The sequence below is a fragment of the Lethenteron reissneri genome, chromosome 65 (genome assembly GCF_015708825.2).
Source record: "Lethenteron reissneri isolate LAM-NWPU_2019-01 chromosome 65, ASM1570882v1, whole genome shotgun sequence".
Lineage (NCBI taxonomy): Eukaryota > Metazoa > Chordata > Hyperoartia > Petromyzontiformes > Petromyzontidae > Lethenteron > Lethenteron reissneri.
Genome location: NC_083843.1, coordinates 6,148,655 through 6,176,433, shown reverse-complemented (window position 1 = coordinate 6,176,433; position 27,779 = coordinate 6,148,655). Strand labels below are relative to the sequence as shown.

The following is a 27,779-nucleotide window of genomic DNA, read 5'->3' as shown; positions in this document are numbered from 1 at the left end:
TGCTGTTAGCGAGCAGCACCTATCAAGGAAGGCAATGTGGCACAAGGGGGGGGGGGTGGGTGGCCAGCACTCCACATCCGACCACCTTTGTCTCCCCAGTAGAGATGTTTACACACCAAACCATGTCCTCTTTTGAGGCTGAGTCGACTTAGGGGAGGCTCATAACACGATCCCAATAAAATTAAAAGACAAAAACCAGAAAGGGTTTAATATCATCATGTACATTAAAATCGATCATGTTAATCTCGTTAATATGCCGTCCGTATTATTGTTTGGGTTTTTCACAGTTAATTAACATACATAATGAATGTGCATTTTGTTGATCTAATAGCATGTGTAGTGACATGAGAAGGGAGGGGCTGCTGGGGGCTCTGGGACCCTGGGCGGGCTAGGCGCTTGGGCCCCTTGGCGCCAGGCGCTGGGTTCACAGGCGGGTCAAACGCTTAAGCCTCTTGGCGCCAGGCGTTGGGTTCCCGGGCGGCCCAGGCGCTTAAGCCGCTTGGCGCCACCAACGGGGCGGGGGGGGGCTGTGTGTCAAGACCCAAGACCCAAGACCATCCATCTGAGGACCCTGGGACGCTGTGAGGGCCAGTGGTGGGACTCTGGAACTCCCGACTCTACGACCTTGTGAGGGCGAGTTCCAGAGCGTAGCCAGAGTAGTGTATCTAGGCTGTGTACCTAGGCTGTAACAGAGTTGGACTGTTGGAGAGTTGGAGTGTTGGATTGTAATAAAGAAGTTACCTCTACAAGTGTCTCCGGAACCCGTTACACATGCACAGAATATGCAGTACCTATTATTGGCTGCTCACAGTTAATCAACATACAATGACATGCTTATTATTTAGTTAGTTTGTTATCCACCTCCTGCACCTCCGAGCAGCATGGTGGAGATCTGATAGTTTATCGACCTGCATGGCCGTGCAATGAAAGTGCACAGATAGTCCCCGGGTTACAGAAGGGGGGTTAGGTTAGCGAGAACGATCCGTAACCCGAATTTTCCGTATATCGGAAACTGAACGATTTTCCCCAAAAATCAACGATGAAATGCCACATCCGGAAATAGTTGAGCCTCTCCTACCCGATTACTCAGTACGGTATCGCGCTGTCGTCTATTTTATACCGCTGCCTGTGGGGCCGTCCATAAATGACGTCACGTGATTTTGGACGATTTTTGACCCCGCCCCCCCCCCTCTTCGTCACACGGTGTCACAAAAAGTCAGACCCCCCCTCAAATATGACGTCCCCCCCTTAAAAAATAAACATGCTTCAAATCGCTTTAAACTATTGCCATTGTAGTGCATATTTAATGTGGCGCTGCACTCTAATGTTGTAGGAGAAAACATTTATTAAAAAGTCTATTTAATTAAGTAGAACGTGTTGTCTAAATTTATTTAAAGTTGCGCATATTGATGTGACGTCACATTTCTCAACCCCCCCCCCCCCCCCTTCGTCACACATCGTCACAAATGTCTGCCCCCCCCCCCCCCCCAGGTACAACGATACGGCCCCTGTATCGTTGTACATAATGCTCCCCACCTCCTATGATTCTTTCATATTATCGAATATCTACCCCAACACTACCCCACAATTCAACTAATGGAACATACACTGTATACTCATCCAATTGTTTATGAATGCCACGAAATATTTTAATATTAATTGTTAACAGAAAGCAATCAATTAGGCTAGGCCGAGGCTTTTCCGATCGCTGTTGGCTGAGACCATAAGCAATCGAAGTGTAATTGTGTTAAATAAAGTACATACAGTAAATAACACATGAAATAAACTTAAAATTAAGAAAACTAACAACAGACACATGGGAAAAAAAGATAATTCCAAGTATAGAAAACTAAATTACATAATGCTACGAAAGGAGCAATGCATAAGGCTGCCCACCTTATCGCCTGATGAAGCTGGTTATTGTTGTTGTAATCACTAGTGAAACGTCACGGTACTCGAATTGTAAATGTTGTGGGTTTACTCTCCAACACACCGGTGTGCTGTCCTATTAAAAAATTGGCACGTTTTATTTTCGTGACAAACCTTACTAATTGGCTGTGTGGGGTGATGGCGGGTTTAACGATACATTTATAGTCAAGTGATCTAACCCCAAAACCCCTCTATTTTGGATAAAATTGGTTGCAAAAACCGACCTACTAAGTGTTAATCGTGTACATGCTGCAGCTTGGTAATGTTTGGTGAGGGTAGAAAAGCTTGAGCTAGATCCTCGATCCTGCCCGCTCCCTACTGTCCCCACAGGACACCAAACAGGGTAGCTGCAGTAGCCACAGGCTTCCACACAGCACCGTTCACACAGAGGCTTGCACACAGCAGCACTCACACAGAGACTTGCACACAGCGGCACTCACACAGAGGCTTGCACACAGCGGCGCTGTGTGCAAGTGCACACAGGCCATTAATCACACCTTATCGCACGTCTCCCTGGCAACACCTCTGGTGTCAGCGTGCAACCCCGGGCGACCCGGTATGCACCTGCTTCTCCCCAAATGAGGTGGCGGTTTGCCCGTGCAACGTTATGTTGCACACGCACACGTGTTTGTCCTCGGTTACCCTCAGCCAAAAGTGTGCACCACGTATTTTTACCACACTACACAAGTGTAGAGGTGTAATTGTGCATGGCCACGGATGTTGAGGTGTAATTGTGCATGGCCACGGATGGCCAACAAACACAAGGGGCGGGGTTACGGCCGTACACAGGGGAGGTGCTCGCACCGACGTCCGCACCTGCATCCCCCAAGGGCCCCTCCCGGGGGCCGAGCCCTATAAAAGGTGGTGAGCCGGAGGGCTCGAGGTCGGAGCTCAGCTTTAACCAGAGAAGAAGGAAGACCTGCTAGAATAGGCCCCAGAGCTCCCCTGGCTCGCTGTCCTTATAAGGGCCGACCAGGGCAAGCCGGTGGCGTGGCCCCGAGAGCCCAGACTGACGAGCCGGTCTGGAGACTCAGGGTGCCGGGATCCCAGCTTGACCAGGGCTGGGATAGATAGCCTCCCCTAGCTCCGTAGTGGAGGACTTGGGCATAGGTTAGCGGGGTTAGCTGTTGTGTATCCCTGTAGCCAAGTGACCCGTAATTACTGTGTGTGCACAAGTTGGTGTAATAAACAAGTGTGCCTCCGACCCTGTCGTCAAACTTCCTACATACTTACTACACAAGTACACCGTAGTATACACTACATTCACTGCTGTAATACGGGGCTTAGTCCCGCGCTCGTTGGCTTGAACAGTGCGGAGTTTTCGCGACAGTTGGATTCAACGGAGCGGAGTCTCGTGAACGAAATGTGTTCGTAAGTCGATGACTGTTTGTAATGATCCTGATTGGCCTACACCAGAGACAGCCTTCTCTATGGCCTTGTCCTCACCAGTTTCAGACCAGAGAACACCAAAAAGGCGAACAGTAGAAAGACGAAACAAATATCAGAGCATTTATAGCGCGGGTTGAGCAGTTATATCTATGGGATAATTTATTTTTAAAGTATCAAAATATGGTAAATAAGAATTGGTTTTACACTTTGTGGCAATAGAATAGGAGGTGTTAAGATGTTCAAACACCAAATAGATACCTTTTGCAAGGAATCAAGTCTGCATTAACCACACATACTTTGTGGCAAAACATGCAAACATTATCTGATAATATACGCATTGTTTTCGAAACTGATTGGCCTACACCAGAGACACATTTTTTACATGGCCTTGGCTTTGTACTGCTCGCCGTTCTCTGGTCTGACACATTGGGGGTTATTTCACCATAATTCACCACGATAGTTAATTTGGCTGCTTCTTTGAAGGCGAGGAGCATAGACGGCAATTGCAACACATTTTACATTTCAGTGGTCATTGTTGAAGGATGCCAGTCACACGAATGAATTACTATCCTCTCACCATCTTAAATAAAGGCTGTCAAACACAATATAATTAACATTAATAGGAACCCACCGCATCTCACGAAATAATCAATCCTCCAATAGTTGTGAACTGGATATGTTAAGGACATCAGCGATAAAAGACAATTTTCTGAATCTCAGTGGCCTGTAACCTGGTTAAATACATTATTTATGTGAATCTCACCTCTTGAAAAAACCCCGACAAAATGAAAACTCAATAAAATAAACATGAAATAACCACGGATGTAACTTCGAGATAAAAAGCTTAATGAAGTTGTGCTGTAAATCACAAACGAGATCACTCTCAGGGGCATCAAATACAAAGAAACCCCGTTTATAGCATTAACAGACTGTTGGGGCAAAGGCTGTTAGCGAGCACCTTAATGGCCTGAAAGGCACACGAGGGGGCGGGTGGCCAGCACCACGCACGACCGCCTTTGTCTCCCCAGTGACAATGTTTACACACTGCGCCAGGTACTCATTTGAAACGGACTCGACATAGGGGAGGCTCAGGATCTGTTCAGATAATCATCACTCCTGTTGGCCGTGAGCGGGAACCGAACTTGGTTTTGCCGAGTTCGAAGCCCAGCACGCTAACCGCTACGCCACCGCTACCCACAGGTACCTCACACACCATCACACATGAACTGCGTGTGGATCTGCCTATTCATCGGTGCTACTCCCAAACAGCACAACAGTCTGTTAAGGCTATATGGGGGAATATTTATATTTCCGAGTGTGCATGAGTAATGACAGGTGGGCGGTTGCTGAAATTTGAGATGGCGAGATGAAATCAAAGAGTTCTGAAGCCACTCCTCAGCCACTGTCACAATTGTGGAAATGTGATTTTGGGAATAGACAACAACAGTTCTTCCATCTTCCTGAATACAACGTCACTTGGAAAAATCTTGATGCTGTGTACGTGAATTTAAAAGGTGACATAACGGTAAAACCAAAGTGGCTAATTGTGTTTGTGGACATCTAATTCAAAATTAGGACTCGCCTAATTAATGTAACTGTTACACTCCGATTTTGAACACTTTAAACATGCGAAACATTAACCGCATACGGAACGTACACTTAAGTAGCACACATTCACGGTAACAGCAAAAAGTGGCTGTGAGTGCGAGACCACTTAATGAATATTCTCAGTGCAAACTCTGAATGGCTGAGTCCCTTTATGACTCCACTGTTGTGTGCAAGCCGTTGCAGATTTTCTCAAGTCGAGGATACACATCCCTGAGGTCCCACAGTAGCTCCCAGAAGGGCCTGGCTTTTGATGGATCGTCGCTCAGAACAAGCTCCAGCACGCGGACGGAGGTCACTAGAGTACCCGTTTCTCTGGCCGTCTGTGAAAGTAAAAGGACCAAACGAACCCAGACTTAGCACTTAAAATGTCACAATTGTTTCGATTTACAAAGGCAAGTGGCCACACAGTGCTCGGATGACTCCTGAACACACCTGCAGCAGTGTGTGGTGAAGACAAGGGGGTAACAAAGTGGCTAGGGAGATGTTAAATACCTCGCCTTCATCTTCTTGGTTCTTTCGGTAAATTCACGTAGAAACGTCGTGAGAATTATTTTATTATGTTTTATTTTTATTATTTTATTATTTCCCTTCTACGTGACTTTACTGAAAGAACCAAGAAGATGAATCCCTGCAGTCACGAAAGCTTTAAATCGAAATTTACCTCGCCTTCTTTAGAGAAGGTCATGGGGTTCATTTTCTGTACTTTTGAGGCATAAGCAATTAGGAAATAACACTACCCAGGAACAATAAAAAAAAAATTGTTACACTTTATAATGGAGTGGATTCTAACCATTACACCACGGCAGTTACCTACGTTTCTCAGTTAAACAGTCAAACATCTTATCGTTATGGTAAACTGGTATCCATATTTTCCAATTTTTTTCATGTGGTAACTGTTAATTCCAAAAACTCAGATTTTAACAACCCTATTAAATACGCACCTGTAAAATACCCTTGAAGATGTCTCTGTTGTCAAGTGTTGTAATCAGCTGCTCTGCCTCATTCCCCAATGCTCCGATTAGCTCTGCCTTGTTGTGGTAGACTTGATTCTGAAGGGCGCGGTCGGTGTACTGGTTCAGACGCATGAGAAATATGTTGGAGCGCTCTTTGAGGAAATCTGAAAGATGGGGGTTTTTGGGTAGTGGGTTTAGATCAAGTTATGTATCAGTAATTTATACAGGTTGAGCAAAACATTTCCAAACCTGTTACACTTTTCATGAAGAGTTTATCTCGATCAGACTTGTTTGTCTTAAGCTCCATTCAATACAATCATGTTGCTCATCTTCACCTCACATCTAAACTATTAAAACTAAAGTATATTTATTTCAGCAGGTAAGGCACACGAAGCTATAGAGCACTTTTTAAGATGCGACTTGGCCAAAAATGATAGCTCAACAAAGTGGCTTATCACGTGGAAATGTATAGCAGCCAAATACTCTAAATGCATGTTGATTCTAAATGTGGAGGGAAACACCAGAGGATCCGGAGAAAAATCCACAGGTAGCATTCTGCAGTAACTTCTCCAACTCCTCAGAGTGGGCAGCAATCACCAGATTACCCGAATAAATAATATAGTTGACCAAGAGGGAGCATCCTTTGACCATCCCTGGGCATCAATTAGCCTCCCATTTTAACTATATCATATGAAAATTCCACTGATACATCAATGGAAAGCTTCTCTAACTACGAGGTTAAAGAAGATGATAAATAGGGTAGGTGCAAGAGGAAATCCCTGTTGCACCCCAAGGTGAACAGAAAATGGCTCCGACACCGGGCCATGCAACTTTATCCAGGCCTACCCACCATCATGAAGGTCCTTAATTATTATAAGCAGACGGTCTGTGATGCTGAAAGCATAAGGAATAACTCAGAACCCTGGCGTATTGATGGTATCGTAGGCCTTGACCAGGTCAATAAAACACTAAATTATAACACTCACTCCACAGTAGTCTGAGATTATTAACAAGGGCCCTTATGCAGAACAGTGATCAGCCAGTTAAGGTGCCTGCATTGTCACCGAGCCTTCACCACCAGTTTCCCACCATACCATGCTTCACTACTCTCACCTAGCACTGACGGCTGTTTGTAGAACCCTGCGCAGCGTCACTCAAAATCGGCTTCGGACACCAAAGGTCTCGAACTGTTACAGCCTAACGTTGGTTTACACTACACCACTATACACTACACTATACACTACACTACTTATACAATACACTACTATACACTGCACTATACACTATATTATTGCACACTACTATACACTACACTATATCTTGACTTAAAGCTTTCGTGACTGCAGGAATTCATATTCTTTGGGTCTTTTGGTAAAGTCACGTAGATAGGTTCAAAGAAAATAACAAAAAACTACGACATTTTGATCGCAACACAAGCGGTCGTCATCAGGAAAAGGGGGTTAGCTTCTAAAGGCAAACTGTTTATAAAGGTTTTAAATGGGCATAGCCCAAATGTCAGCCACCTCGCGCGCCGGCCTCGAAGTTGCTGCTCTGCGACCTTCCATTAACATGATAATCTCTCACATTAACATAGCCACCTCAGCTCGCTCGCCGTGGAGGCCACTCAACGATCCTACATTAACATGCAAATCAAATTTTTACCTGGCAGCCCTTTGATTGGTGAGAAACCCACCACCGTTGCGGTCGCTGCCCACCACTTACATTAACATTGGCTGCTGACATTTGGGCTACGCCCATTTCAAACCTTTATAAACAGTTTGCCTTCACAAGCTAACCCCCTTATACTTGATGACGACCGCTTGTGTTGCGATTAAAACGTCGTAGTTTTTTGTTACTTTCTTTGAACCTATCTACGTGGCTTTATCGAAAGACCCAAAGGATACTACACTATACATTACACTACTATACACTACACTACTTACTATACACTAGTATACATTACTATACACTAAACTATATACACTATACTGTTACAGCCTCACATCGGTTCTCTGCTATCACCCCCCCGGTGTGGAACTCTCTAATCTCTTTGCATATCCGCAACATCAAATGCACTCCGACTTTTAAGAAACATCTAAAAGCCTCTATCTCTGTTGGTCAGGCTTTCGATCAGCCCTGAGCTTGGCGCCACACATCTCTGCGTTGTTGAATTTTGTCTGCAAAATCTGGCGCGTTTTTAAATGGCATTACATCAGAAGTCCATCCCATGAAGAACTATGGAAACTAAGGAAGACGAATGTGGTAATAGTTTGTTACCAAGGGAGCTGAGCCACTGCTTGACTTCAGGATAGTGGTCTTCCACGTCTTGCAGCGCAAACAGCAGCTTGAGGCAGCCATCGTTGCCTCTCTTTATGAAGTCGTTGAGCAGTAGCTTCACATGCCTGTCTTTGTTCCAGATCCTCTTGGCTTCGATGGAGAGCTGAGCCGTGATTCGTCCTTGCCTCGTCAACTTCTCCAGGAAGTGCTTTGGGTTCTTTCTGATCCACGTAGTCAGATCATTCTCCTTGTTACGAACGGACTGCACTGCCATACCTGTGGGTGGAAGATTTAGGTCAGATGTCAATCCTCAGGTGGCTTATAAATGCCATGACAGAGCACCAAGTCAACATATTTTACAGTTTGGTTCACTGTGAATATTAAAATCAATTTCCTTTGTTTCATGAATATATCCTGTGACCGCCATAAATTGGCTGCAAAATACAAAACGGAATTACGAGAAAACAGTGCTTTGTCAGGCTAAGATAGTGCCAACGCAATACTGGTTAAGCAAATCCATTCCCCGTAGTCCAAACGAAATTGTTTGAGACCTAAAATTCCAAACCTGAGTTTCTCTAAAAAACACTACGAAAGTGAAAAATAAAGTATTTTTTTACCAGGTAAGGATCACTGAGCTAAATAGCTCTTTTTCAGAAGCGACCTGGCCACAACTAATAGCTCAACAAAGTGGCTTATCACGTGCAAATTGATAGCAGCCAGATACTCTAAATGCATGTTTCTAAATCTGGAGGGAAAACCGAAGGACCCGAAGAAAAATCCACAAGACCACAGGGAGAGACACCACAATCTCCAAATTTACAGCATCAGGCGTCAGGGTCGGGATCAAACTGATGACCTCCTGTATACCAGGCGAGGTAGTTAAAATCTCTCCACTGTGGTGCCCCATGGTGAGATAACCAATCCAAGATCTAGACATTCTCACAACACACGCAGACTGACTATACAACATCATCCAAAGAGTAAGAGAAGTCCAGAAATTTGCAAGAGATTCAATGTTCTACAATTAGAATGTTTTCATCATTTGCATTCCACATTTGAAAATATTTCTTACAAAGGTATGACGTGGAAATCAGATAAACTCACCACAGAAATGTATTCACATTGAAGTGTGATCAACCAATTAACATTTGAAAATATTTCAAATGTTAATTGGTTGATCACACTTCAAGGAGCACATCCCTTTACCCAGAAGTTTCCTGAATTGTAATACACTGGAAATAAGTCAAGGTACCTGGGAAACCCACAAAATGCTTGTGGATCGGAAACTAATCCGTTTGTATGGGCATCTACTGTCAACTCGTCCCAACAGGTTTGGTAACTCGAACGCTGAGATAACTCTTTCAGGATTTCAGACATGACCATGTGACTGCTCCTATAACAGACTCTTGATTTCAGTAATATTATTTTATCTGCACTAAAGTTGGGCTATAAAGTGTTACAAATGAGACTCAAATATTATTATTTAGCTTTAGGCAACAAAAAAACAACACCAGCTGGCAGTGGTGAGAATGCAAGAGTGGTCTTTGAAGGATATATGTCAACTGTTACAAGACGAAAACCCAAGAGTAGATAATGATATTGATTAGCCTGCTCCTTGAAGGTTGCGCATCCAGTGTCAATGGAATAACTGAGGCATCGAGGATGCACAAACCACCTGGCCGGCCGACAGATACATTACGGAGGCTGTCCTACCATGTTCTTGAATCCACTTCGATAGCTGCTGGTAGTGGTTGCTCACAGATTGGAGGGCGTTCAAGAGTCTCTCACACTCCTTTGCTCCTTGCTGAATGAAGTGGCTCAATACGAGCTCCACACACTCCTCTCCATGCGTGTTATTTGCTGCTTGGTAAATTTCGTCTGGAATCATGGTGGCGTTTTTGAGATGCTCCAGGAGATGTGAGGGTTCCACTCCGATCCAGGCCTTGAGATTATCTTTGTTTTGAAGGATGAGCGTCACGGTCTGGCTGTCGTATGCCAACTGCAGTGGAAAAACAACATGTCTATATTTATTTAATGTATTAAAATGGAAGGTATCGGTGTAGTTACAAAGCCTGCATAATAGAGTGAAATATTTTAAAAGTCAATGTGAATACATTTCTGTGGTGAGTTTATCTGATTTCCACGTCATACCTTTGTAAGAAGTGGATCAGTTTCAGTTGTGTTTCTTGTCATTTTAGTCCCTGAGAAATTAACACGTGAAAGATGGGTTACTACTGCTCCTGCTTTGAGATACAGAATAAAGCACCCTCTAATCTTGCAACTCAGTACTAGGGATATCATGTAACAGTGACTAACTACGGAATAAGGAGATATCCTCCATATATTTTTTATTGTGTGTATATATATCTGTATTATCCATAATTGATTGTTGAGTTACGTATTTAAACATGATTACTTCGGGAGTCTGTGAATGAGACATTGACATAAGGTGAGAAGTTATGAATGCATTAAGGGTTCCATTAGTGCAAGCGTTGAGCTATTGATGGAGATGAAATAGAAGGAGATTAGAGAGATTTTATATATAAGTTTGAGGCAAAGTATATTGAATACAGTTATCACTAACTTATCAGAAGAGTGTAATTTGAGAAAAAATCTTTTCATCAGAAGGAATACTTCAAATCTAGGTAACAGTTCCATTTCACGAGCCAGATGCCAGGTGCATATTTAGTTGAAGACAGGGCGAAGATTGGTTAAATAGCAGCTCAGAAATCCTTGTACAATTGAGCAAAAAAAAAAAATCATCCCGGTGATGTAAACCATACACACACAGGACAATGCTGGGGTCAAGGAGACGATGGGAGAGGTCACATACATCACAATGAAGGGTTGTCACTGTAGTATAAGAATTATGCAATTCAGACCAAACAAAACATTGAAAGTGTTTATAGGGAACATCCAAGTTTTGCCGTTAAATGCACAGACACATTGCTTCAACTCTGTCAGATATTATGCTTTAAGACAGAACAGTATACTTACAGAAACGGTTCACTCTTCTTCTGACAATGTGCCATTTTCTTCTCACGAAGATGATCAGTGCGATTGCGAGAGTACATCCCAACACGATGACAGCTATGGGTGTGATAATAAAAAAACACGAATCCATTAGGACAGGAACATTTACATTCATCCTACACATCTGGATGTATTGTAAAATAATCCCATCGATTAAAATGGCGATTCCTGTACTGCCTTTAAATCGAATGGGTTTCTTTAACAGTCAATGGATTGTCCAATAAGAAAAACCCCAGTTATTTCAATGCAGATTCAGGAATTGCGATTGAAATGAATGGGGATCCTATGAACTACACAGGTTCAGTACATTCCATTTAAACGAATGAGATTGACACCCAAAGAACTGTCTGCAGAATTTACATTTGATCCATTAGATATCCCTGGATCTGCATTCAAATAAACGGGATTGACGTGGTGATTCCAAAGATATTGCACATTTTGTAAATTTCCCATAAAATAGACTGGCGATCAAGTTATTATGATTTAAATCTAAATTAGATGGCATATATTTTTTATTAAAATATCCTTCATAGTGGGGTAGGACAGGTCAAAATAGTACAAGAATAATAAAACTTGAAAATAATTTGCAAATTGCCTATTGGTAAGAAAAAAATATAGGCAGTGATAGGACATTGTAACATGCGAATTGCCCATGGAATATTAGTTATTCCTAAAGGCATCATCCGTGTTTAAATGTTCAGATTCAAATATGATTGTTGCAGGAATGGTCCAGAACTAGCCGAGTATGGACTTGCAATTTAAGCTCGAAAAATGTGCAGGTTGGTCATAAACATGGACAATGGTTGGCTATGAAAATCTATTTTACGTGTATTGCCTTCATTATGCATTCCCTCTCTCCGGTACAAAAGCTAGGCTCAGCACTCACATGGGGGACACATACAGCGATGTTCTTCTTGTGTCTCCTGAAAGTACCTGGCCATATCAGCCATGTCTGGGGAAAAGAAAGCTGCAGCTAACTGGCCAAATCTTCATGATCCAGGAAAAAAAAACGTGACTACAGTTACACCTCCTGCCCAGGCCTTAGGCTCCACCGAGGGCTGCGGGAGTCAACACTGTTTTCTTCAGCTCAATGTGAATGGACTACACTGGTCAACACACTTTTTGTGGCATAAGCTATTCCAACGGTTCTAATGTAATTTTGGGGTGCTGATTGCAAATCTGGCATCAGTTTTTGTCTATCACATCAGATTTTTGAGATATCAAATATTGCATTTAAATAAAAACTGCAGAAGAAAAATATTAAATAAATGTGGATATCTATACAAAATGATATTATAAACACACTATCCTAAGAATACAGCACCACATTTTAACACTAAAGGAGTCACTGACTCGCAACAACTTGCAATAATAAGTGACAGAGTTAATTTCTGGTAAAATCAATGAAAATGGGGTATGCCGATAGCATAAAAATGAGATGTGATAGAGCAAATCTGAGATCATATTTGGAATCGGCACCCTGAAATTAGTCTAAAACAGCTGCAAAAGTCCAGGCCAGAAAAAAATGTTTTTTTTTGTTGACCAGAGCTATCTGCGGCTAAACGCGATGTCATTAATCAATTAAGCCACTTCACACAATATCGACGTCATCTGTTTACAGGAGACACATTTTAGATGATCAGGCAAAGCATTTCCAGATAGCCAATACGACCTTGTCTGTTTCTCACTTCACTCAAAAATATGTCTGTGCACTGTGCATGAAATGTGATTGACATCAAGCCACTGCCACCCTCTATTGTCTGCCATTTTGTATGCATTGGCAACTTCCCCAGAAGCCGGCATTGCCGATCATTCATCCACATCGGACTACAGCTGCCCATCATCACGAGCACCTTAAAACAACGTTGAAACTTTCACAAGGTAAGGTGGACAGACTACACTGCAGTGGTTGAGTGTGGCATGGTCTGCATCCCGAGCACCATCTCAATATATATGAAGCATGCCCAAGTTTTATGGGGGCACTGACCAGAGGCATAGCTAGGGGGGGGGGCAGGGGGGTACATATGTCCTCGGGCGCCAAGGTAAAGGGGCGCCAAAATGAGGCTTACAACGTCACATTATAACTTATTGCGGCGGGCGCGGCAGCCTGAAACTACTGCACAAATCTACACCTCAACCTAAAAGTTTATATATCCCGCCACACACAGCCTACATGTCATGTAATTACATTTTGGTACGCGCGCATATTAAGAACTTACATGGAAGAACGAATTTGCGAATTTCACTGCTAATTTTATTAACAATAGCAGTTTCAATTGCAAACTGTGAGCGGTCGTTCAGCAAATTGAAACTTATTTTGTCGTATTTGCGTGCTTCAATGGGACAAGATCGTCTCAGCGATCTTGCTCTTCTTAGCATTGAAAGAGAAACATTAGAAAAACTGATTTTGATTACGTGATTGACCAGTTTGCGACAGTGAAATCAAGAAAAATGAATCTTTTGTAGACTATGTCAACCAGTCTACGACAGTGACTGAGTGAGCCATGTAATATAATTTCTATAAATTTGCTTCTTTAAATACAATGTTTCATTAAAACATTTTTTATTATTATTCTTTATCCGATGTAATAGGAAAATGTGATTAAACGGGGGGGACGCCAATTTTATAGTTCGTCCCCGGGCGCAAAATATCCTCGCTACACCTCTGGCACTGACAAAATAATCCACTGACAAAAGGTGTTTATGCTATCTATGCCGCATGCCTTGATGCTGAGTGTGCCGAGATACACATGTGCACACAAAAACAAACATGTTTTTTTGAACACTGAGTTTAACATGTTTAATTGTAATTATTATGCTTTGTTTAATTGATTGATCAATCAGTTTTGTATATACATTGTTATTTTTTGGTGTAGTTTTCATAAAAGCCCTCTTGGGTTTCCCACCTCACCTGCACACCTTTTTTAATTTCCACTGTTTGTCTTTCGGTTGTTTTTTTGTGTGCAAATAAACAACGAAAAAAAAGAAAAACCGTGGCCGCCAGTACTTTGCATAACCCCCCCACCATAAATGTGCTGCCAAGATGCTGGACAAGGTGCAACATGTGGCACCGGAGTTGCCCCCTTTACGTTGATATCTTCAAGCCTCCACCCATGCGTCTGAAGTCCGAACACCCAGTGTGGGCATGATCACAGCCCAAAGAGTTGAGCATGCGGGATACCCGCACTGTCTGGGGCGAGGAATGGAGATGCGTGGATGTTGCCTAAAAATAACCTCATCAGAGATCCGTCTGTCCAGATGCCTGGCTTCGACCTGCCAAGGTAGCAATGGGTTCAGATGAACCACTTCCGGTGTGACCTGGGCAGGGTGTGTGTGCCACGTCTGAACATCGATGGGGTGTACTACTAAGTGACAGCCCGCTGTGTGAATGCAGAGATCAGGAGACCATGGCACACATCATCTTCGGCTTTGAAGATCGTCAGGGTGTACCTGGTGGGCTGATTGGCCTGCATGTGCTGGAGGCTGTCACATGGCTCTATGGCTACGCGGATTGACGTCCACTCACAAAACATTGACACATTTAGTATTTAGTTTTCTTGTGTATCTGGTGTGAAAGTCAAGTGAAAAATAATTCGCAAACTAAATAGTGATAAGGTTTTAAATCTTATCTTCCCTTCATTCTCAATGCACTTTTAATTAGACGTTACCAGGATCTCATTGGCAGAATAAACTTTCTCTGAGGCAATGAGTTTAGCATCGTGTAAGCCTACCTGTTTTATACCCTTGAACACTCGGCTGTGATTCAGGAAGACAGCGCTGCGAGTCGTTGGGGTCTGTTTCGAGCCCCTCCTTACACCCACACACGGTGTCCTGAGCCAAGGAACAGGGGACAGTCACCTCCTTATCTGAAAAGAGAAGCAGACACCTCGTCAGCGTGTGATGTTCTTTCTGCAGGACAACCCGACTGGGTCGAGACTTCAGAGGTGTCCTGTTTGGAGTTTTGGTCAGATGCTCGTTCTGTTTAATTTCTTTCATTTCGGGTCAAGCCTGAAATCGGCAGATTATTTTAACTCTATTGTAATATAAAATGTATAAACATACAATGTACGTATGTCAGCAAGCTACTTGCTGTGCTTTCATTCACCTGCTCCACAAATGTTGCACAACTTGCACATCACCTCCTGGTTGTCTCTTTCCATGAATCTGCCCCGAGGGCACGGCTCACACATGGCACCCTGTCCATCAGCTATGCAGTCCTGGAACTTGTACAACCCTGAAGGATGAAAAAATGTGAGCAATGGAGTTGTTATAACCACACTGGACCACAAGTTGGTTCAATGAGACACAGGCTGTACTAACAGTCAACCAGTCTTAAGACTAATGGCTCGACTGAACAATAATTTCCTCAGTAATCAATCACTTTTTGTACCCTGATCGTGGTGAGGTCAAAGGTTTTAAAAAGGCTCAGTTGGGTTCCTTTCCACAAGAGCAGAGCCTGTGACTTGGTGAGAAAAAGAAGCACCCGGTCACCACACTGGTCGTTTCACAGGGGTTGAGATCTGCATGTCTGTGCTTTGCTTTACCTGCACGACACAGCTCACAACAGACTCCTCGTTGAGTTTTGTAGAATCCATCTCCACACTCATTGGTGGCAGACAGCTCCTACGGTAACAGGACATACAGAGAAGATTCACACAAAATGCGGTGATTCGGCTAAAGTCACCAAACGTTCTGGCATGACATGGAGAGTCCCCATGGTTTCAAAAAGGTTGCACTGGTGTCCCCATGAATCAGGATTTTATATACAGTTACATTCGTTGCAGAGGTCGCAAACGGGTTTTGATTCCTTACCCGTACCCGGCCGCACCAGGGTCGCAAACGGCGACCCGTACCCAGCCGTGTAAGGGTAGCCGTTCCCTACCCGTACTCGTACCCTACCCGAAATGAGTGACAAACGGCTACTCAACAGTGACTCACGGCCTACCCGTACCCGACCGCACCAGGGTCACAAACGGCTACCCGTACCCGTACCCGGCTGGGTACGGGTAGCCGGGTATCGGGTAGAGTACGGGTATCGGGTACCCAGTTGCGACCTCTGATTTGTTGTACCCATTGGTCAACTAATTGTTTGGACAGAGGGTGTCGCCACTCACTGTGTGGTACGGGCTAGTGGTTGAATGGGCATGATTACATAAATGAAGAGTTGGATTGTCCCCGGTCGAGACTCCCAGGAATTTGGTTGTTTTACACTTCAGTAATCCCTCGTTTAAAGCAGTAGTAGATGCGTTCCTCAAAAGTGCCGCATTAAGCAAAAATGCATTGAGCAATACAGATGCCCCTGTATGACCAGTCTGATACACACTCTTACACATCAGAATCTGAATATGTATTCATCCTGGAGGAATCCGATGAACTATGAAGCTACTTTTGACAGATATCCATTAGGGGTGGGTAAGAATGTCACAACAACAAACAGTACAAAAACATGATATAAGTGTAAATTAGAAGAAATGTAAAGAAATCACCCAAACACATAACATACTAATAAAACTAAACTATCCCCATCCTACCAGGCAAAGCCCAATGAGGTATTAACCTTGTTTTCAAAAGCAACCTGGCTACCACGTATGATAGCTAAACAAAGTGGCACGTAATTTTGACATTTATGGCACCAAAATAATCTAAATAATCTCAATGCATGTTTCTAAATACGTGGCTGGATGAAGATACACTTTTATTCAGGGTCTTTCCATAGCATGAGCTGGTAGTGGGAATGTTCTGTGATTGTAGAACTCGGCATGTGGTTAGCGACAGCCAGGGTAGTGGTGGCTGAATACATCGTGGTGATGAGGCTAAAGTCAAGTAATCTGTAATGTCCCCAATCTCATACATTTGTAGTGACACCCCACATTGTAGTCGTCAATAATAAGTCTTTATTTCTTCCAGAACAAGACACATGGGGCGGTCTTCAAGGATGCCCTTCACTCCAAGCGTCTCAAGCTATCACGTTTCCCCCCTCTTATATATCTCTGAAGCTCGTTTCTTGAATGTTTCTTGACCCCCTTTCCCTCCAGCCCATCACCTTACACTTTCTCTTTTAGACCACAGCCAATCTTCCTATTAATAGTCCTGTTTCCCCACTCTTTCCATTTTGTATTTCTCCTCAAATCCGTCCAATGTCCCTGCCTCTAACCAATCCCCAGGCCCGTGAAGCTACTAATCAGATGGCTTGTTTGAACTTCCTGATTATCCGTGTCACGTGGTGTCTACCACGTCAGGTGAGTACCGTTAGTAGTGATATATAATCATTACATATTTTCTGAAGCTAAGCAAGATTGCACAAGAGTCAGTGCATCTCATTGGTTTCCAACGTGGAACGGCAAGAGGATGCCAGTCACAAGAGACTTGGAATCTTATTTGGGCTCCCATATTGCAAACGAACTACGTGCACGCACTGTACTGGTACGCGAAAACTTTGCAATGGCGGGTTTTCCAATAGCGGATCTGATGTTTGCGCCAAAAGTATTGTGCCTCGACCAATTCGCATGGTTGACCGCGAGATTCCTGCCTAGATCGTAAAGAAGTGCAGTCTATTCTCCTGTAACACGGTGGTAGTTGCGGTCCTGAAGAACGCCGCGTTATGGAAAAATCGTGTTATAGTAGATAATACATAACATAGGGTGTATAAAGCACAGTCCGCGATAATACATCAGATGGGTACTCAGGCTGAACAAAGACCGAGGTGCTTGGGTAGCATCTAGAACAGGGGTCAGGAACCTTTTTGACTGGGAGAGCCATAAAAGCCAAATATTTCTAAATATATTGCATTGAGAGCCATATAGTATTTTTAACGTATAATAAACTAAATACGTCTTACTTTTAATGCGACTTCTGGTCACGGGACCCGTGACCCGTGAAATTTATCTTCAAAACTAATTTCTGGTTACTTTAAAATGACACAGTATTATTAAGCAATATCACAAGTATTTTAAAATCAGTTCCAAACTGATTTTTTTATTTTATTTTTTTCAACTCAAAATTGTCTGGGAGCCATATACCGTCACCGGAAGAGCCATATATGGCTCGCGAGCCATAAGTTCCCGACCGCTGATCTAGAAGCATCCAGCAGCATCCCAATGCCTTGTGCATTGTCGGTATACTACGGCAGCCATTACAACCGCTTATTCCTACTCGCGCTGTGAAATACTTCCGTTCACTCCATCGCGCTATATCCAATTCGCGTTATGAAAACTACATGCAGCGTTACAGGAGCAGGCGGACTGCACTGTATTCTAACCACACTGCTTGCGATGACATTGCCGTGGAAGAACATACGCCCCATCTTGGCCCCCAGTGCGGACCATCACGGGTTCCAGTTCATGTGCTGTTCCCATCATCCAGTGAGGTAGTGACGTTCAGCCACGCAATTCTTCCTGTACGATTTACAGTTGATTATCGATTATCCGGCTTTCAACATTCTCCGGCGGTCCCGGGCCATCAGACGAAACCGGGAAAGCCTCTCCAAAGGCTGTACCGAGTCTGGCGATTGGCACCGTGTGCGTGACAGAAAAAGTAGCCATGCTTGATTTGTGTCAAATATAATAGTACATTATACAACTATTTCGATTTAAGGCTTTCGTGACTGCAGGGATTCATCTTCTTGGTTCTTTCGGTAAAGTCACGTAGAAGGGAAATAATAAAATAATACAAATAAAACATAAAAGTATGTAATAACATAACATAATAAAATACAATTCTCACTTGTGAGAATTGTATTTTATTATGTTTATTTTTATTCTCACTTGTGAGAATTGTATTTTATGATGTTTTATTTTTATTCTCACTTGTGAGAACTGTATTTTATGATGTTTTATTTTTATTATTTTATTATTCCCTTCTACGTGACTTTACCGAAAGAACCAAGAAGATTATACAACAACTTAAGCAATGAAAATACTGCACATATATACATATTTCATGACTAATAACTGCAGTAATCAAAACATAAAATATACAGTGCGATCTGGCGATAACTGCGTGTAATTCGGCATTCATATCAGTCCGGCGACCGTCAAAACACAAGTTGTTAGAAACAACAGCGGAGTAGTACTAAGTACATTAGCCCATGTCGAGTCTTCGAGATTGGAGTGGTAAGGACAGTACAGTGAATACAGTAACTTTTTACAGTAGGAAATACTTTGTCTATTTGTATGTTTATGTACGCAAACACATTTTAAAAACAACAAAAAACGTATACAACAACTAAAAAAATGTCAAGCAAGAATGTGCAAAAATAAGCAACTTTTTTAATCATGATTGTTGCTTAGCCGGCGTTTTTGAAAATCCTGTACTCCCTTTCCCCCACGAAAGCCGCCGGATAAAAGATGGACTGTAAAATACTTTCTATAAATACATAAACCGGTTTTATATTATACTAGTTTAGGGGCTTTCCACACACGTGTCTATTAGTGTTAACATTTTTTCAGCGCTCTTCACTGAAAACCCTAATGCATAAGGGCCGGTGATAACGAAACTATAAACCAAGGCAGTAGCAATGGAGTCAACATTGGGGGGGACCAAATCTTTCAGGGGGTCTGGAGGTCCCCCCCCCCCCCCCAGAAACAATCTAAATTTGAAGACGAATTTCCTGCCTAAAATATAAAAAATCACTAACACATAGGGTGGACTTTTTATTTTATTTTTTATGTCTAATAGTGTACTACATTGCTCTGTTTTTTTTTCTTTTTTCCTTTTCTTATGGCATTGTGTGTAATGGCAGAGATTAGGGATTAATAAAGTACAACCATAACCACAATCGTATAAACAGAAATCTATTTTATAGCAATATATTGAGCATATTTCAATATTGGGGGGGATGTGTGTGTCCCCCAATATCTATTATAATTACGGCCTTGCTATGAATGCTATAATTGCTATAAATGACTAAACTATGTTTTATTTTACCAGGTGTAAGGCGACCACTGAGCTGCGTAGCTCGTTTTCAGACGAACGACCTGTCTATCACAAACGAAAGATCAACGACATGGCTTGTCATTGCGTGGAAATGTATAGAAGCCAGATACTCTAAACGCGTCTTTTTTTAATGTGGAGGGGAAAACCGGAGGATCCGGAGAAAAAAAATCCACGGGGAGAGAGAAACACGCAAACTCGCGAGCTGCCTGCCGACCAGGGGCTTTGTGGTGTAGCCCAGATGCTCAAAAATCAAACAGATACCCTTCGCAAAACAACACGCCTTGCGAACGTTTAAAAGGCAATGCGCAGATATTTATCGGAGTGTTTGTTGCAGTTTATTTTTTGCCACGGGTATCTGTGGGCTAACGCAGTACTTGACGATGCCTTGCAATGCTAGGTATCTGTTTGGTTTTTTCGAACATCTTAACACAACTCCTGTTTTATTATTGCCAGAAAGGGTAAAAAAAAAACTATTTTTTCCCATCATTTTTTTTATACTGACAAAAAAATTGAGATGCGGTGTAGCAGTTTACACAGCGTCCAGTGGAGCTCTCCGGGGTAGGGAGTCGGGGTTATTTAAGACACTTGCCGCGCTGGAACGGCGATCTCAGGATAGCAAAGTGCAGTGCGAGGTCGTCCTCACCACCACTACGAGAAACGCCAGCGGCAGCAGCAGCAGCAGCCCACTGAGTCGTCCTTGGAGTCCTCCACTTCGTGGAGTCATGGCCACTTCCTTCTTCTGTCTCCGCGGCAGGCGCTGCACGGCTCCTCCCGTGTCCACGGACCCACGCGCTCCGCTTCTCCTGGCCGTGTCCTCCTTTCACAAGTTGCCGTTCAGAACGATGTTCCTAATTCGTCTGCGAGGGGTGGGTGCGTGGGTATGTTGGTTGAGGGGGGTTGACGATTTAAAACGACGTCAAGGTTCGGGATTCAAACAGGCGACTGATGTAATCGTGGTGAATGGAAATGCCCCGCTGTATAAGTTTCACTTTGCGTCTCTTGCGTCAGTATGGGAGGGCAGGTGTGTCACCAGAGAGGCTGGTCTCGATTAACTTTTGTTTCTGACAGCAGGCGGTTAAGGGTTCGCGATTCGAGAATCGAATTTTACCAAATTAAGCCGAAGAACCAAATGTATTGTGAGTGGGTTTTTTTCGTGCGGTCATTGGAGACCGGACTGAGACCATCAACGAACTATACTTGAGAATTCTAGATTTGAAGCTTTCGTGACTGCAAGGATTCATATTCTTAGGTTGTTTCGGTAAAGTCACGTAGGTAAAACATTAAAATTAATAAAAGTAAAATAAAATAAAAATCACGACGTTTCGGAGGCAACACAAGCTTCCGTCTTCAGGTGGAACTGCCACAGCCACGACAGCTGTATCAAGTATTTGAGAAACCCGGTTTAATCACAACTCTTTAAGTCTGCGGGTCTCTTTGTGAATCTGCAGGTCTCTGTGAGTCTATGAATCGTCTGTGTAAGTCTGTCGATCTCGGTGAGCAGGGTCTCTGTGAGAGTGTGAGTCGGTGTGTATCTTTGTGCTTCTGTGAGTCTGTTTTCGTCTGAGTCTCGATGCGAATCTATAATTCGTAATGGGTTCGATCGAGACCCTGACGCCTGCTGTATATTTGGAATTTGCATGTGCTCCCCGTGGTGGTCGCGTGGATTTGTCTCCAGCTCCTCCGGTTTTTCCCTCCACATTTAGAATTAACATCACGCGTTTAGTGTCATTTGGCTGCTATAAACGTCCACGTGATGATGATATCAGCCCCTTCGTTGAGCTGCCATCAGGGGCCTTCCCTGGTATAATAAAAATAGTTTATAGTTTTATAATGGTTAAAAACAGAGATGAATATGCAAAGGAAACATTTTTAGGGGCCAATTCATTAGGGATCACAAGACACCTGGACCACTGCTGTAGAGTAACTTGCACAGTTACATGCCACACAGGAACCCTCCTGCTGCAAGAACTATAACCGAGTCGCGTTGAGGCTATTGCAAATGACGACTTGTAATTGAATGAATGAATACATCGGATAAAGCTATGCGGGCAACTTGTTTTTCTATAAGCACAATTAATTGAAACAACACAAACAGCAACAGCACAAACCCGTTAGATTGTTTACAAAGAGGACTTTCCACACACATGGCCATCAGCTCTTCTTTCGTATGGCGTTGTGAAAGGCAACAGTTTTTTTTTTATTAACGATCGTCATAAATTAATGTAAAGGTTCATCATCCAGTCCAATGATGTGGTTGACGCAGTGTGGATTTCAGCGATACCGCCAGGATGTGCATGGATGGAGCCAGTGGCGGCTCCTGCAAAATCTCTCAGGGGGGGCAAATGTCTGGATGATTGATAAGGATAAGGTCCACCCATGCAATGGATAAATTAACAGCTTAAGCATGTAAAGGCAACTTCACTTCTTTAATATTAATGAAAAATAAAGTGACTCTTACAATACATCTTGTTTGTTTCTATACTCACTATTAAAACAAACCACTCAAGTTTCTTTTATTAAAGATTCCACTAGGTGGCCACAAATAAAATTGTTGACTGAAACGTGCTTACGTATGATGACGTTAGCACGTATGATGACGTAAGCACGTTAGTGCGAGCCCTCCCGGAAGCCATAGAGAATGCATTGGAGCGCCCGCTGTTCGAAAAAAAACATCTTTGAATGTAAGTCTATGGGGCCACTCGGGGCGATTCTCAGCTGGAGGGAAATCGCCCAAAAAGAGGCGGTACTCCACAGAACGTAGCATGACGCTGATTGGACTATATCCAGAGGCACAGTGACGGCGAGCGTGACTCTGTGGTTGAATGACATTGGTGGTGCGTCGCCCAATCGCCCTAATGAAGAAACCGCCCCTGGATGGAGCATTCATCGGTGATGTGCTTGATGGTTTGGACTTCTCCACAGTCGCAGTTGGGTGATTCTTTGATCTTACATTTATGGAACGTGTACACGCATCTGCCGTGTTGTGTTCGAGCGCAGTTCAGCGTGGTCCATAGTCGTCATGGAAGAGAGAATTCCGGTACTTCCACCGTTGGATCGTGAATGATGTTTTTGTTTGCCACGTCCATAGCCACCCACGATTCAGACCACCGAGTGGCAGTGTCTTTATTTTCGGCGGCTAGAGCGGAGGCGCATATCGAGAACGGTTTCCTGGATTTTAGCCTTGGGCTTAGGGGTTCCTTTAGATCTTGATGGAGCAGCAGAGTGAAGTTTTTCATTATCTTGTTGTACTCCCGTGTTGTCGCATCATCGCGTCGGATGTTGGCCGGAGCAATATTCGCCAGCACAGGAAGCCACGGGAGTGGAGTAGACTTTAGGGAACTGCTGATGATAAGAAGCACGTTAATTTCCGCGTCGACAAGGTTCGTGTGAGGGCTTGCACCCCACACCGGGGTACATGACTCCGCAGTCGATTGAAGAAGGGCCTGCGTCGAAATCTTCAACTTGCTAGCATCGCTTCCCCAGGTTGTTTCTGCAAGTTTCTGAATTATATTCACTCGTGCTTTCGTTTTACCTTTAGCTTCTTTGATGGTTGCTAAGCATCCGATCCAGGATAACTCGTATATACCGAGGGTGTTCATCATGCCTTAGCTTTACCCCATAGAAATGAACGCTTTTGAAGCTTGTCTGTTATTCAGGTGGAAGGCGGAGACAACGCTCTTCGATGGGTCAGGTTTTAGGCGCCGATTCTTGAAGTATTCTTCCAGAGTCTTCAGATATTTTTCGAGGACTGCCTCAGTGTCCTCCCTTTTCCGTGCTTGAGTTGCGAGTGTGATATCATCCGCATATGTGATTTTACAGCAAGATGTCGCTGGAATATCGCTAGTATTGAGATTGAACAGCACTGGTGCCAGAACTGATCCCTGCGGGAGTCCATTGTTCAATCTTCGTGGACTGCTGGCAGCTTCATCAAGGTGGACGGTGAACCATCGGTTGCTCAGCATTTCGGTGATTAGTCTAATTGTCGGGTGGTAAGGCGCAGCTTTCGCAAGCTTCAGCAGGAGTCCCTTCCACCATACGGTATCGTAAGCTGAAGAGAGGTCCATGAAAGCTGTTGCAGTTTTGAGCTGGCGTTCGAAACAGGCTTCGATGTGAATTGTTAAGGCAAACACCTGGTCGCAACAATTTGGACCAGTTCTAAATCATGCTTGTTCCTGGGGAACTATTTCTTCAAGCGTGGACATCAGCCTTTTGAGCGGAAGCCACTCCATTAATTTGTAGCAGATGCTGAGTAGGGAGATAGGGCGGTAGTTTTGAGCGTCCGATGCGCCCGTGCCTTGTTTCAGAATGGCTATTATCCTTGCCTCTTTCTACTCCTTCAGAACAATGCCTGTGGAATGGATGTCAGTGAAGAATGTGGCTATCCATTTTCTCACTCTTGGTCCCAAGTTATTGATGAATTCTGGATAAATAGCAAGACCTGAGGCTTTCCCGCATTTCAACTTCCTCCGCTGAGAACAGACGGGATAATTCATAGGTTTCTTAGCAGTTATCTAGTGTGCGATAAAGTTATTTGTAGACTGAACGTCTTATCTGTTTGTCGATTGAAGTTCGTGAATTGTTAATAAGTTGCCTAGCAATCTCGTCAGGACTGACTTGCGGAGGTTTATAAGCTGGCGTCGCGGCTGCTCCCATCAGCCTCAGGAGGCCCCAGGCTTCATGGCTCGATTTTGCAAAGTCAAGTGCCTCAACTGTTTTGCAGCACCTTTCTCTCCTTTGCAAATTCAGTGACTCGAGTAAGGCTTTTGCAGTCTCCTGCTTCCTATCAGCATTGCATTTCTGGAAAAACTGTTCGCTTACTGGAGTCCAATATGGGGTGAAGACCTTTCTGCAGCCTCTTGCGATGTTGGCGTTTGCAACTACCTTGATGAGACCAACGAAGTGAAGATATTTCGATTTAAAGCTTTCGTGACTGCAGGGATTCATCTTCTTGGTTCTTTTGATAAATTCACGTAGAAGGGAAATAATACAATAATAAAAATACTGTAAAACATAATAAAATATTATGTTTTATATATAAAAAGATGAAGTGAAGATAATTGACTGCACGTGGAGGTATCATTCCAACTGATTCTTCCAAGTCCACCGTGAAATTCACTCATTCAGGTGATCTCAGATTCCAACGTGGTTTTGGTCTGCAGCGGAAGAGCAGAATCTGAAGACCGATATGGTTCACTACAGGTCTATGTTGGCTATTTGAAAAGTCGTCTAGGACTTTTCTCATCGACGGCATCGGATTTCCGTTCTAATCCCGAGTCACAAAACATAAATCGGATGTATAGCACTTTTTCCACCTCGCCGACTTGAAAGTACCGTGGTCTTTTGCGTCATAGAGCAAGCGCTGGTCTTCTGCCGCTGCCCATGATGTCAGTTGTTCACCAGCTCTATCGTTGGCACTATAGCCACACAAGGTGTGGTGGCTGTTGAAGTCGCCTATGTGGATGATAGGGTGGCTTGGCTGTGGTAATGCTGGACACGGCCATTCCATACCTGGAGGCTTGTAGACATTGACCACTGTCACGTCATTGATCTTGATGGCAATGTAGTGTGGCGAGGTATGTGGCATGAGCTGGACCGTGTCCTTCAGGTCGTTCTTTATGTATGTGTAGGGGTGTTACAGGAGGGAAACGGACGAGTACACAGGGGTGTCCACATCCACGTCCGCAAACGGTTACCACCCTGGGGGGGGCTGTGGGGGGATGCTGTGATCCCACACAGCCCCACCCCTCGGTGGCAAGTTGGTATATAAGGCGGGGAGCGAGGGGGCTCGTGGTGCAGTGTTGGGGAGCTAAGGAGCGAAGAGCCAGTGAAGACTGAAGACCGGGCAGATAGGCCCTGGATCTCCTCTGACTCGCCGTCCTTCTCAGGACCGGGCAGAGCAAGCCAGTGGCGCGGCCCCAGAGCCTCAGAGTCGATGTTCTTCTAAGAGCCGGCTCTGTCTGGTTGGGTGTCGTGACCCGTGCCTTGATCAGGGCCGGGTCAGATAGCCTCCGCTAGCCCCCTTAGCGGAGGACCTGGGAGCATAACAGTTAGGCAGATAGCCTAGGGGTGTATCCCAGTCCAGTACGGGTGAAGGGGCCGTTACCCCTTCCATTGTTACCCTGTAAAGTTATAATAAATAGTGTGCCTCGACTACACCATCTCTGTCGCTTGTGAACCCACTACATATGTTGCAATGCCATGTGTCGGATGGTGGTTTTCAGAAATGAGAGTGTATCGAGGGCACTGTCGATCCAGATGCGTTTCTTCCAGTGCAAGGCTGTTGATGTCTTTAAACTGGAGAATCTTCGCGATGTAATCGCATTTCACACTAGAGAGGCCCTCGATGTTAAGCTGCATGATTGACAGCGACGGGCCGATATTCACATTGCTCCGACCTTGTGAAATGGTCTCTGTACTGTTGCTTTTCAAAAAGGTATGGGGGATACCTTTTTGCCAGTACAGTCACCTCGCGTTTTCTCTGCGCGTCTATGTCACGCGATTTTGAAATGATTTATTTTACATTTTTTGTGATTCACAAGTGTGACTGTTATTTAAATGTTGAATTGCATTTTTTTCGTGACTGCAGGAATTCATATTCTTTGGGTCTTTCAGTAAAGTCACGTAGATAGGTTGAAAGAAAATAACAAAAAATAACAAAAACTACGACGTTTCTATCACAACACAAGCGATCGTCATCAGGAGGATGATGACAATCGCGTGTGTTGTGATCGAAACATCGTAGTTTTTTGTCGTTTTTGTTGTTATTTTTTGTGATTTTCTCTCAACCTATCTACGTGACTTTACATAAAGACTCAAATAATATTTTATTGAAATGATGCGCTCTAGCATGTTGGGCGACCAGAGTGGCACGGAGCGCACTTAGTGAGCTGAAATCGTGAGACTGGGCAGCAAGGTGTCAGTAGTGATGATGCCTGAGCTATTTTCCAATAGGCCACAGTAGGAACTGTGCCTAGAGCCTACGAAAAAAATAGTGTTTTATTTGTTTGTATGATAAAAATGTAACTAAGATACCTTCTTGCATAAACATATTTGTATATACAGTGAGGGAAAAAAGTATTTGATCCCCTGCTGATTTTGTACGTTTGCCCGCTGACAAAGAAATGATCAGTCTATAATTTTAATGGTAGGTTTATTTGAACAGTGAGAGACAGAATAACAACAACAAAAATCCAGAAAAACGCATGTCAAAAATGTAATAAATTGATTTGCATTTTAATGAGGGAAATAAGTATTTGACCCCCTCTGCAAAACATGACTTAGTACTTGGTGGCAAAACCCTTGTTGGCAATCACAGAGGTCAGGCGTTTCTTGTAGTTGGCCACCAGGTTTGCACACATCTCAGGAGGGACTTTGTCCCACTCCTCTTTGCAGATCTTCTCCAAATCATTAAGGTTTCGAGGCTGACGTTTGGCAACTCGAACCTTCAGCTCCCTCCACAGATTTTCTATGGGATTAAGGTCTGGAGACTGGCTAGGCCACTCCAAGACCTTAATATGCTTCTTCTTGAGCCACTCCTTTGTTGCCTTGGCCGTGTGTTTTGGGTCATTGTCATGCTGGATTACCCATCCACGACCCATTTTCAATGCCCTGGCTGAGGGAAGGAGGTTCTCACCCAAGATTTGACGGTACCTGGCC

The 27,779-nt window shown here is 43.8% G+C and overlaps 1 protein-coding gene across 2 annotated transcripts; it reads right to left on the bottom strand.

The window, feature by feature from the left end:
• Positions 1 to 3,327: 3,327 nt before the first annotated feature.
• LOC133359646 (uncharacterized) lies at positions 3,328 to 21,084 on the bottom strand. Of its 2 annotated transcripts, none has more exons than XM_061578121.1 (10): positions 20,767 to 21,084; positions 15,734 to 15,812; positions 15,295 to 15,423; positions 14,921 to 15,055; positions 11,154 to 11,246; positions 10,308 to 10,357; positions 9,870 to 10,155; positions 8,157 to 8,432; positions 5,868 to 6,043; positions 3,328 to 5,246 (listed from the first exon to the last, which is right to left on the bottom strand). In XM_061578121.1, the coding sequence occupies exons 1-10, from the start codon at positions 20,845 to 20,847 to the stop codon at positions 5,076 to 5,078; spliced, it is 1,476 nt and encodes a 491-aa protein (XP_061434105.1). In that variant the 5' UTR covers positions 20,848 to 21,084; the 3' UTR covers positions 3,328 to 5,075. The 2 variants fall into 2 exon arrangements, with proteins under 2 accessions (XP_061434105.1, XP_061434106.1); XM_061578122.1 differs by having other exon boundaries at positions 9,945 to 10,155.
• Between the last annotated feature and the right edge of the window lie 6,695 nt (positions 21,085 to 27,779).